The sequence below is a fragment of the Barbatula barbatula genome (assembly GCF_947034865.1).
Source record: "Barbatula barbatula genome assembly, chromosome: 9".
Lineage (NCBI taxonomy): Eukaryota > Metazoa > Chordata > Actinopteri > Cypriniformes > Nemacheilidae > Barbatula > Barbatula barbatula.
Window position 1 is genome coordinate 25,112,390 of NC_136772.1, and position 12,075 is coordinate 25,124,464.

The following is a 12,075-nucleotide window of genomic DNA, read 5'->3' on the forward strand; positions in this document are numbered from 1 at the left end:
CATAAACGCATCCCAGACAGAAAGGAAACACACACACACACACACACGGATGAATGAACGATTGACATTGTGTGTGTGGGTGTCATGTAAATGTGGTTTGGATGTGTTTGTAGGTGAGGAGGAGTCTGTTGGTTCCAGAGGGTTAGGGTGGACGTCGTATCTGCACAGCTGGTCAGGGATCAGATAAAAAACACACAGACCTCACATCAGGAAAGGACATCAATTCATATGAAGGAATAGAAGTGATATTCTGTCACACATCGTCACCAGCACATCTCTCTCTCTCTCTCTCGTCTGCCTTATTTATCTGTATTTATTCTCATTTTGTTGCACACGTGTGTGTGTTGCTTGATGTCATATCAACTGTGATCATATACATGTTTTGAAACGCAGTCATTATCAGATCAGGGTTTTTTTCTTATCTGGAGGCATCAGAATGTATTTATTACAGGTACATTATTAAAGAAGTTAAAGATTAACAGTAAATTGTTAAAAGCTGCTGGTACAAACAATGTTTTATTGTAGTAATTAAGGTTTAGCTGGAGCGAGTTTCTTTTTATGCTTGTAAATCTGAAAGCATCACTTTCTCTACTCAGTTCTTCTGTTGCTTGTCAATGTTGTATATTGGAACACGGAGAATAAATCGAACATAAAATGTCAATTTGAAATCCTGTTAAGTTCATTGTGCATTGGGGAGGAAGGTGTGAACACAGGACTCAGCAAAAAACATTTTCATTAGATCAGAAGATGTTGAAGTGTAGATGTCAGTATAGACACGATCAGATCCATCTACATTCATTTCACACTTAATGCAACTCGCAAAGAACTAGAAACCTACACCTGGATTTCATTCCACAAATGAAGAGACACGGGACCCTGACCCCAGTTAATGAAACAGAAGTAACCCACCCATCATGATTTTCATTTGGATGTTCATTTCAAAAGTTTGTAAAGATGCGCACACAAGAAAGTTAGAAATGAATTGTGTTTAGTGTTTTTCGTTTACAACCTTCATGATCACAGACATGAACATCATGATAAAACATGTGCATTAGTTGACTTAGGACATTCTGCGTGTATCTACAAAAAAACACTACTTTATATTTTATGGAAAAATAGGAATTGTCATTTTTTATTTCACTGGGACTTGACAAAAAAGTCATTCTTTTCAATCAGAATCGATTTAACACAAGCATGTGTTTAGAGGACTATAAAGATCTCACACAATGAAGGGTTATGTTTGTCTCATCTTAGAATGAGCTCTTTCTATCTATATAAATGGTCAAACTTGCACTTTGTAAAGGGTTAGGGCTTATTCCAGAAAGAAACAACATCTTCTATCTCTCTCAGCCACCGTAGTGCTTCAAAAGGGAGGGGTGAGACGTTGGTTGCAATTCACAACCTCACCAATAGATGCCGCTACATTTCATACACTGGACCTTTAAGCCTTGTCTGGGCAACCATCCCAAAATGTCTTTTGATGCAGAACCGCATAACTGCTCGCGTGTTGTTCTGCTGTTATGTTTAGTTTGTTTTGTCATGTGATCACTGATAAATGTAGATCACGTGTGTCTGCAGGAGTCAGTGAGAAACACATGGAGCAGTTTTCTTCATCACCCAAACTTAGCCCGGACACACAGAGATCAACCACCAAGTTTGGACATGTGGTGATGTGGTGTATTTATAGAGACTTCACGGGGGTCTCGTGACAAACACACACACACAATCAGACTTTGTGTGTGTGTGTGTGAGAGTGAATGAACAGCAGTGAAATCAAGTCATTCTGTTGTTAAATGAGCCGGAGATGAACATTGTTGAGCTGTTGAGTAACTGACAGATGACAGGAGGTGTGTGTGAGTCTATTATTGTCTCTCAGTCACTCGGACGGTCCGTCACGGTCGCAGCTTTCACCCGTTCTGCAGTGGATTGAGGGGTTTTGTGTGAAGTTATATCCTGATGGAGATTCAAACACCTTCAGTCTCTGAGGACGGTGATATGGGTCGAGTCAGTGAGATTTCTGGAGAATCTGAGATGCCACAGAGAAGACGGAGTGACGCCAAAGTCTACAAGGAGTTCTGTGACTTCTATGTGCGCTAGTGAGTGTTCATATGTCCACTACACATTTCTGTTTTGATTCTGATGTGTTCTTATAGTGTCTGTGAGAGACAGACAGAAAGACGATAAATATACAACACAATCCCACACAGTGTAAAGCTCATGTCGGACTCATCAGTATTCTTCTCTGTACTTGATCTAGTAAGAAGTCATTTGATGTTTATTCCTCCTCTGTTAAGCTGTGATCTTTCATTAATATAAACACAATAACAAACATGATGTGATGTTCAATTCAAAGAAACATGTGTAAATCACTGCTGGAGTAGAGCTCTTTTTTTGATGGGAATGTTGTGTAGTATAAGACATGAAACGGTGACGTCACAGACTTTACTGACACTGAAATCCGTTGCCTTCTTTCAGTCTATGGTCACAGCAGGACCGATGATGTGTGTTTGTTGTGACCACAATGATAAAACGCTTGATTCTGAGCTCTAAGCACCGCGTTCTGCTTCACGTTGTGCCTAAAAAAACGCCTCTTAGCTGTTATCAAATGCACTTGCAATCCACTGCTTATTGCTTTATATTAGTTGTATGGTTTAAACTGGGATAGTTCATCCAAAAATACAAATTCTGTCGTCATGTACTCACACACTGTATAAATGACTTTGTCGAGACAGATATTTGGTAAAAGATCATTTTCAGTTCTTGGACATCATAGAATTCAATGGTTGTCTAAGGTGCCCCAGAACTGCTTCTTTTGCGAAGTGGATGATGTCCAGAACTAAAAATAGCTGACATTCTGACATACATCTTTCATTTATACAGGTTTGAAACAACCTGAGGGTGTGTGAAGTATGACAGAATTTTCATTACTGAAATATTCAAATATTGATTTATTTGTATTGATTAGAATCCAACAGGCGGCGGTCTCAAATGACTGATAGCACATAAATATGGAGTCCTCTGTGATGCTCCAACTTAATCTGAAGGTCCAACAGATGAAGAACTCTCTCACGAGACAAACAATATCGTCCTAAAAGCAAAACATCCCGCATTGCATGTTCAATTCAAACAGCTTTTTTTTATTTAGCGTGCACCTTCTGCAAAAAGTAGCTTTAGTCAAAATAAAGCAGATATGACTGTGCACATGAAATAAGCCTCATGAGAGCTGAGCAGGTACCAAATGACATGAGATCAAGTGAAATCATAATAATATAATAATGAAGAACAGACCTCTGGCTTCTTGTATCTCCAGGGTTCAGATGAAAGTTAAACCTTGTTTATTTCTGATAAACCTACTGAACCTTTCTTCTATGCTATGACTAAAGACCAATGACCAAGCGTCACCTTGACCAATGAGAAATGATTGACACGCTTGTCTCGACAGCAACATGGCGAATGCATTGGTCAATGCCACCTGTGAGCGCTGCAAGAGCGGCTTCAGTCACACTGAGAAGATGGTGAACAGTAACGGTGAGCTGTATCATGAGCAATGCTTCACATGTGCACAGTGTTTCCAACAGTTTGTGGACGGACTCTTTTATGAGGTAACAAGCGCACAACATGAACGCTCACTCACACAACACCTGATCTCTATTCACACAAGTCCAATATGGGCTTCACATCTGCTGTGTCATTCGCATTAAAAGCTTTCAGAAGATCAAGACTCACACAAGACTTTCTCTCTCTCTCTCTCTCTCTCTCTCTCTCTCTCTCTCTCTCTCTCTCTCTCTCTCTCTCTCTCTCTCTGTCTCTCTCTGTCTCTCTCTCTCTCTCTCTCTCTCTCTCTCTCTGTCTCTCTGTCTGTCTGTCTGTCTGTCTGTCTGTCTGTCTCTGTGTCTCTGTGTCTCTGTCTGTCTGTCTGTCTCTGTCTGTCTCTGTCTGTCTCTGTCTGTCTCTGTCTGTCTCTGTCTCTCTGTCTGTCTCTGTCTGTCTCTGTCTCTCTGTCTCTCTGTCTGTCTGTCTGTCTGTCTCCCTGTCTCCCTGTCTCTCTGTCTGTCTGTCTGTCTGTCTCTGTCTCTCTGTCTGTCTCTGTCTCTCTGTCTGTCTCTGTCTCCCTGTCTCTCTGTCTGTCTGTCTGTCTGTCTCCCTGTCTCCCTGTCTCTCTGTCTGTCTGTCTGTCTGTCTCTGTCTCTCTGTCTGTCTCTGTCTCTCTGTCTGTCTCTGTCTCCCTGTCTCTCTGTCTCTCTGTCTGTCTGTCTCTCTGTCTGTCTGTCTGTCTCTCTGTCTGTCTCTGTCTCTCTGTCTGTCTCTGTCTCTGTCTCTCTGTCTCTCTGTCTGTCTGTCTGTCTGTCTCCCTGTCTCTCTGTCTCTCTGTCTGTCTGTCTGTCTGTCTGTCTCTCTGTCTGTCTCTGTCTGTGTCTGTCTCTGTCTGTCTCTGTCTGTCTGTCTCTCTGTCTGTCTGTCTCCCTGTCTCCCTGTCTCTCTGTCTCTCTGTCTCTCTGTCTGTCTGTCTGTCTGTCTGTCTGTCTCTCTGTCTCTCTGTCTGTCTCTGTCTCTCTGTCTCTCTGTCTGTCTCTGTCTGTCTGTCTCTCTGTCTCTCTGTCTGTCTGTCTCCCTGTCTCCCTGTCTCTCTGTCTGTCTGTCTGTCTGTCTCTCTGTCTGTCTCTGTCTGTCTGTCTCTGTCTCTCTGTCTGTCTCTGTCTCTCTGTCTGTCTCTGTCTGTCTCTGTCTCTCTGTCTGTCTCTGTCTGTCTCTGTCTCTCTCTCTCTCTTCTCCGCAGTTTGAAGGCAGAAAATACTGTGAACATGATTTCCATATGCTGTTTGCTCCGTGCTGTCAGCAGTGCGGTGAGTGAAGCTGTTTGAAACACAGAGACCGATCACTGCAGTACTCTGTCAAATTCATGAATATATGTTGATGAGTTGAATGTGAATATTCTCAGGAGAGTTCATCATTGGTCGAGTGATAAAGGCATTGAACAACAGCTGGCACCCGGAGTGTTTCTGCTGCGATATCTGTGGGACGGTCCTCGCTGAGGTGGGCTTTGTGAAGAACGCCGGCAGGTGAACCCAACTCAAACAACCCTTAAACATTTGACATTTTCATTCCCCTTTATTTACACATTCTACATGCTTGACAGACATCTGTGTCGAACGTGTCATAATGGTGAGAAAGGTCATGGTCTGGGAAAATACATCTGTCAGAAGTGTCACGCCATTATTGAAGAACTTCCTTTGATTTATAAGAATGACCCGTATCATCCTGACCATTTCAACTGTAACAACTGTGGGTGAGTGCTACACATCTCATTAATATCATTCAATTTATCGTAAAAATACAGAAATCTAACAACAATTTCAAACCTAATCATCTGTGCAAGTCAATTCACACAACTCGAGGAAAACATCTAAATGAGCTGAAAATATGATATCAATGCTTTTCTCTCACAAACCCATCATTTCACTTCAGAACACATTTATCAAATCATTGGATTGATTTCATGACCACGGGCACCATTCCCTGACGTCACAAAGTTTGATTTAATATCATCCTCATTGTGTGTGAGATATACAACCAGCATAACAAAAGGAATTTGTGAAATCATTTTTATTGTATTGAATCATTATAAAAATCTGATCAATGTGTAAATCAGTCAGTGGTCCTCATGAGAAGATTGGCTTAGAAATCTTTGTACAATATAAAACTCATTATGTCCCCCAATGCATAGAAACCTGACCGTGTGTGTGTGTGTGTGTGTGTAGAAAAGAGCTGAGCGCTGATGCGAGGGAACTCAAGGGCGAGCTCTATTGTCTGCCGTGTCATGATAAATTGGGCGTTCCGATCTGTGGCGCGTGCAGGAGACCCATAGAGGGTCGGGTGGTGAACGCTATGGGCAAACAATGGCATGTTGAGGTATTTCATCTCACTGGACTGGAATTTATCACCCTAATATTATGTTGTTTATTCATCCATAACTGTAGCTACTAAGAATTATTGTTGTTTTATGGTTGATTTATTCTTGTTTGCTATCCTATAATATTTCCTTCTTGTGTGTGTGTGTGTGTGTGTGTGTGTGTAGCATTTTGTGTGTGTTAAATGTGAGAAACCATTTCTCGGTCATCAACATTATGAACGCAGGGGGCTGGCGTACTGTGAGACGCACTACAACAAGGTACCAGTTTATTTGACACTAAAAAACATCAGATTAGGGCTTTACATTAAAACTCTTCTCAGACATGTCACATGGTAACAGCAAAACTGCAAAGAAAAACTGCAGGAAAAATAAGGAAAGTATTGTTCCACTTTTCTATTCTGATGATGTTCACATTAGACCTAAACTACTGTTATATAAACTCATAAACACACACTGCCATCATAGACGCATGTTGCAGGAATGAAATAGATTGAATCATTTAAAGTCTCATCTAAAAACCATCTGCAACAACTATGATTGTTTCTCTTCTAGCTCTTTGGAGACGTCTGTTACCGCTGCAATCGTGTCATTGAGGGTCAAGGTGAGACCGTTTGTCTTTATTATGGGGTCAGCTGTGGCCTAGTGGTTAGAGGGTTGGGCTTGTGATCAGAAGGTTCTAATCTCAGTGTCAGCAGGTCATGACTGAAGGGCCCTTGAGAAAGACACCTTACCCCTGATTGATCTGCAGTAATGTCACACTGTAAAAAACTACTTGTAAGTCGCTTTGGATAAAAGAGTCTGACAAATGAGTAAATGTAAATTAGCAGAGTTCACATATTAAACACGCACACACGCGGTGGGCGTGGCTTTGGTCTTTCTCTGTGATTTGATTGGATGTAAAAAGCAGCAGCTGTTGCTTTTTGAAATGGTAAATATTATGCAGTGTCTGGTTGTGGAAGAACACAGTCAGTTGGATTCCGACATTAGGAAGACGTGATTAAAGTTTATGTTTAAAGACGTTCCAGCTCTGGATTTGTGGAGAGACTCAAATAAAAAAGCAGAGCTGTGCCGTCAATACTGAATCCGTAACCCATATCTGTATGATGCGTCACTATCGCTTTGTTAGAGATCGCTGGATGTGTCCTGATAATGTGTAACCTAACGTTACGTGTCTAAGCAAATTCACAGAAGACTCTAACTAAGTTTACTACACAATCAAAACAGTGGGCGTGTACTTCCAAGTCTTCATTGCGGCACGCCCATAAAACAGAGTGTTTGTCGAGATGGCCTCTAAACCGGGTAGAAAGTAGCGTATTACTTATGAAGTTCACGTGTTTTTTTCTACATCAATAAGTAGACAACAGTATAAAATAATGTTATCGGCAGTTCAGGACCGCTGTAACAGGGAATCGTGCAGCTCTTATGAGCAGTAGATAATAACCCTTTCTTGTGTTTCAGTTGTGTCTGCGTTGAACAAGGCCTGGTGTGTCAACTGCTTCACATGTTCCACATGCAACTCCAAACTCACTCTCAAGTGCGTTCCTCATAAACATTTACTCAAAGCTGAATGTTCACACGTATAGGTAAATACATACCTAATGTGATTCCTTCATGAAGTCTCAAAGCTGTTGTCTGTTTGTTACTTAGGGATAAGTTTGTTGAGATGGACCTGAAGCCGGTGTGTAAACGCTGTTATGAGCGAGTGCCAGAGGAGATGAAGAGACGCTTGGCCAAGCGTGAACGAGACTCAAAGGACAAGAGAAAGAAAATCCCCATCTGTCTGTAACCTTGCTCGGTCTTAACACTTTCAATCTTTCTTTAACAGTCTGGATTCTCTTCCACCGCTTGAGATTTGTTTCGCTTGACTGTTCAGTTGATTTTGTCCTGTTAGTAACACTCCAGATATCATTTTCATGAAAATGTGATTTGTTTGGGTTTGTCTACAGTGTCAGTCTGTTAGAAAATCATGTGTAACTCGTAACATGTAATGGATGTAATCTAAGGCATAGATGCTGATTAATGTTTCTGCCGGTGGGTGCTCAAATGTCCACAACCCTTCCATCCCCCCTCAGAACCTTGCAGATGTTGTGAGGGGAAGAGGCCCTGTGAATAGTGGGGAGCCTTGGAGTCATAAAGGTTGAGAACCCCTGATATAAAGTTGAAGCAAAGCTGTGGAGAAAGAATGTCCTCCATCATCAGAAGAATAATACACGTCTGCTAAACTAATAACAATTATTACACATACATGAACTTGAATCAACTGTTAATGAAATGAAACAACCGAGAGAAAAAACAGCAAACAAATAAATGACAACCGAACCACCAGATATGAATTTCCATCTGTGTCTATGATCTAAGGTATAACGTATTCATCCTAAATATCCAACAACAGATCCATTTTACTTTTATGAGTCACACCTCTTGTTAGTTTTTAGTCATTTCTTGTAGGAAATATAATATATCATCTATATATCATGCTTTATTATTGTAATTGAGAGTATCTGATTTGTCTCATTCAAACAACTCACAAAAACTGGCGGGACGAGAGTCACAAGGGAACGGCGCGAGGCCGGTGATGCGAGTGATAAAAGCGTCAGCTGCGCGTATACCTGTCTCACATCACTCACGGAGGACCACCGGAAGCCACAACAGAGAAGGGCGAGAGAGGACCAGGCCTGGACTTTGTTTAATTACATTTTACTTTCTGTTTGTTTGTTTATTTTATTAAACGGTGGTTTTACTTCCTTTTATTAAAACGTGTTACATGGATATACTGTATACAGTAACTAGTGTGTTTTAAGGGTTTTATCTTAGGAAATTTTACTTTGTGCTTAGATTTGTTATGTTGTATTTATGCTGACTTTAAGCACAAAACTTTCAGAGAGACACTATCAAATGTATGGAACACCATACACCATCTCTAGGTGCAGTCGCCTGGAAAGCGGGGCGGCGCTCAAGATGGCGATGGTGGCGCACATGTTTTTTAGGCTCATTGAATTACAATCATAATTGGATCAGATATTTGAGAATAAAGCCAAATGAGCATGTGGTGGAAATTTTCATGACGTGGGTTTCTTCACGCTAATCTCTGTAAAATTTGATTCAAGACTGTCTATCTTGTTGTTCTAAAATTCCTTAGAAATGTTTTGCTACGTGGCAGACCACTCAGCTCCTTTACCCTTGAGCAAAGACCAAGATGTTCTGGTGAAGATAGGAGATGGCGACACATTTTTGTTACCAAAGATACGTTCTTGCTCAAGGGAGGGGGAAGAAGGGGTGTCATGTTTGGATCGTATAAAAGCCCTGTAAGTGAGAAGGAGGGCACCTTCTCTCTGCACCATGCTTGTGATGCAGACTGAATGTCAATAAATATAAAATACCTTGCAAGGTAACTCATCCTCTCTGTGTGTTGCATTTGCCTAAAGTGTATCAAACTCACCTTGATTAAGGAATAAGAAAATTCCACAACAATTTGGCAACGAGGTATGGGATCACAAGGCTGACGGAGAACGGACTATAGTTGACTGATCATCCTGGACATAGCATATCCAGCTCTAACCCCATACAGGGATGAGAGAACTCTACTCCGGACTCCAAGCTGACGTGATCCCAAAAGAACTCAGTGCAAGGCACAAAAAGGAAAAGTGGTGAGTCAGATAGATTCTGAACAGTCTGGAGGAAAAAAGGGGAGACTTCTTAGCGCTAAACAGTCTGGTTAAAGAGGGGAGACTACTCAGAATCGAGATAGATTCTAAACAGTCTGGGGGACTATTCAGAATTAAAAATGGGGCAGGGAAGGTCCCATATGGGTATGGATAAACCAACATACAGAGAAATTAGGAAAAGGTGGGGAATGGGAAGTTTACAATGTGTACCCTATTTAATAGAAAAAGCTAATTTTCCAGAAAACGGTACATTTAGTACCACAAAAGAAAGGGAAAAATATGATGAAGCGTGTAAATGTTTAGAGTTATGGGAGAGGGGAGCTAATAGACGTGACTATGTTTTTAAAGAAATGGCATTGGAAGAACTGCCACCACCGAAAACTCCATTGTACCCTGTTTTGCCTGAATATAATGATTTAACCCCTCTGTCTTCTTTACCCCCATCTATGACTTGTTACAAACACCAACCGGAGGATGATTGTGTCCCTCTCACCGACATCTGAACCCGATCGAGGCAGCTCCAGTGCCCCCACCAGTGTCTCCACCAGCACCAGTGCCGTCTCCACCACAGCCCATGGTGTGTCAAAAGCAAGAAAGAGCGCAACCAGCACCGACAGACAAAGAACTTTTGACATTTTGCAAAGAATTCTCACCCTCAATGAAAGAATTAGAGAGACTGTTGAAAGTCAAACTGAAACCATCTGACCTAAGAAAGTTACAAGGTAAATGGCCTGTGGAGGATTATAGAAGGGAACATGTCAACTGGTCGCATGCAGACAATGCTGAGTACAGGAGGATTCTGGAAAAATTCTTAGAAGGACTAAAATCTACTTTTCCCAAAGCTCTGAATCTGGATAAGATCGCTGCTTGTGTGCAAAAGACTGATGAAAGAGTGGAGGATTTCTTGGCCAGACTGGAGGAAGTATTTAAAGAACATTCTGGACTTCAACCTGATGCAGACGGACCAGACATTGGTCCGTTCGAAGGACATCTCAGATCCACTTTTCTGCGGAACCTCAGAGAAGAGCTGAGATGAGAAGTGGAAAAATCATGCATCGAGCCAGATCACACGAGAATGAGTGAGATCGTCCGTCATGCTGTACACGCCGAAAGACAAACAGGCAAGAAAGAGCTTCAGAAGAAAAACACACAAGATAAAGAACTCCACATGGCTCTAATGAATATCGGAGGAGAACACGGAAGAATAGGAAGATGGCGAGGGAGAGGAGGTTTTAAACCCTCTAGTAATTATGATCCAGAGAAGTGTTTCAATTGTGGAAAAACGGGTCACTGGCGAAATGATTGTCCTGAGCCTCTGAGACCACTGAGGTCAAAGAAAAGGTAGATGGAAGTGAGGAGGTGAGGCATCATTCCGAGGGTGGTGAGTATGATTTCCCCTAGCATATGCAATGAAGAAATGCTTTTTCCTACTGTATGCAACGAAGATCTGCTCAGCTCACATTCCATGATGAATGAAACTGCTTTCTGAACTTTGCTAAAATGCACAATGCTTGTGTGCAACAAACTGCTTGAATTTTTGATAGATTCAGGGGCAACAAATAGCCTACTGTGATTCACAAGAAGTGTTTAAATTTGCCAGAGTCTAAACTAGCTGTGTTTTCCCTAAATGCTAGTGGCTCTAATGTAGAATAATTTACGTCAAAAGGATGCATTGTGAGTTGGGGAGTGTCAAATTTCAACACAGGTCTCTCATGTCTGACTGCTGCCCGATTCATTTGCTGGACAGAGTCATAATGTGTATGATGACAGATTGAGCATGATACCAACACGACCCGAGTGCAGCGCTCGTACAGCTGTACGATGTAATATTGAATTACGTAAATATGATGTAGAAAGTATTGCCTCACAGAGCCTCATGACGTTGATTACAATGGTGTGGGGAGCTGTGGGTGTTTTGCCGACAAATATGCGCACGCCATAGAATGGGATAAAAGGGATGACGTGCAATATTCAAATTTGTTGCATGCCCATCGTGAGAATCATGCCTGCCTGTCAGCAACAAGGGGACTTGAAGTGTTTTCACACACAAAAAGATTAATGAAGAAATTTTGGAAAGGTGCCCGTACAACTTTGGGTAACAGGAAAATATTTTGTTGGGTTGATTAGGAACTGTGAGCCTGTTGTGATAACGCCCAAGGGTAATTTTCATCCACGCAAACAGCAATACCCCCTCAAAACAGAAGCCTCAAACCAGAAGCCCTCAATGGCATAAGGCCAATATTTAATGAGTTTAAAAAGATTAAAAAATAAAGGCATAGTTGTGCCATGCCCAAATTTACCGGTGCGCAGGTCTTTGTTTCCAGTTTAAAAGATAAGAGAAAAGAACACAAAGTAAATGTCTCCAAAGTCCAGCTGGCAAAACAATTTGTTCGTTTTTTGGGTCACGAAATTACTGACCGCGGCAGACAGCTGTCCGCAAAGCATGTCTGCAATTACAGACATCGCAAGTCCAAAGAAGCAATTGATATCATTTTTAGG

At 41.6% G+C, this 12,075-nt stretch overlaps 2 protein-coding genes across 3 annotated transcripts in view; both read left to right on the forward strand.

The window, feature by feature from the left end:
• The window catches only part of gcc2 (GRIP and coiled-coil domain containing 2), a 16,114-nt gene extending 15,453 nt beyond the window's left edge, over nt 1–661 (forward strand). For both annotated transcript variants that reach the window (XM_079464296.1, XM_079464297.1), the window contains one exon: nt 114–661. In XM_079464296.1, the coding sequence (XP_079320422.1) occupies nt 114–187 (74 nt within the window). In that variant the 3' untranslated portion in view covers nt 188–661. The remainder of the gene's footprint in view (nt 1–113) is intronic.
• Nucleotides 662–1,686: 1,025 nt separating this feature from the next.
• lims2 (LIM and senescent cell antigen-like domains 2) lies at nt 1,687–9,301 on the forward strand. The gene is made up of 10 exons (XM_079463861.1): nt 1,687–2,096; nt 3,443–3,602; nt 4,778–4,844; nt 4,940–5,060; nt 5,138–5,287; nt 5,760–5,910; nt 6,077–6,169; nt 6,464–6,512; nt 7,370–7,445; nt 7,559–9,301. The coding sequence occupies exons 1-10, from the start codon at nt 1,957–1,959 to the stop codon at nt 7,695–7,697; spliced, it is 1,146 nt and encodes a 381-aa protein (XP_079319987.1). The 5' UTR covers nt 1,687–1,956; the 3' UTR covers nt 7,698–9,301.
• Nucleotides 9,302–12,075: the final 2,774 nt, after the last annotated feature.

Coding starts and splice junctions, on each gene's coding strand:
- lims2 (XM_079463861.1), top strand. CDS start 1,957: ATGGAGATTCAAACACCTTCAGTCTCTGAGGACGGTGATATGGGTCGA. Junction 5,288..5,759: donor TTCAACTGTAACAACTGTGG/GTGAGTGCTACA, acceptor GTGTGTGTGTAG/AAAAGAGCTGAGCGCTGATG. Junction 6,513..7,369: donor TCGTGTCATTGAGGGTCAAG/GTGAGACCGTTT, acceptor CTTGTGTTTCAG/TTGTGTCTGCGTTGAACAAG.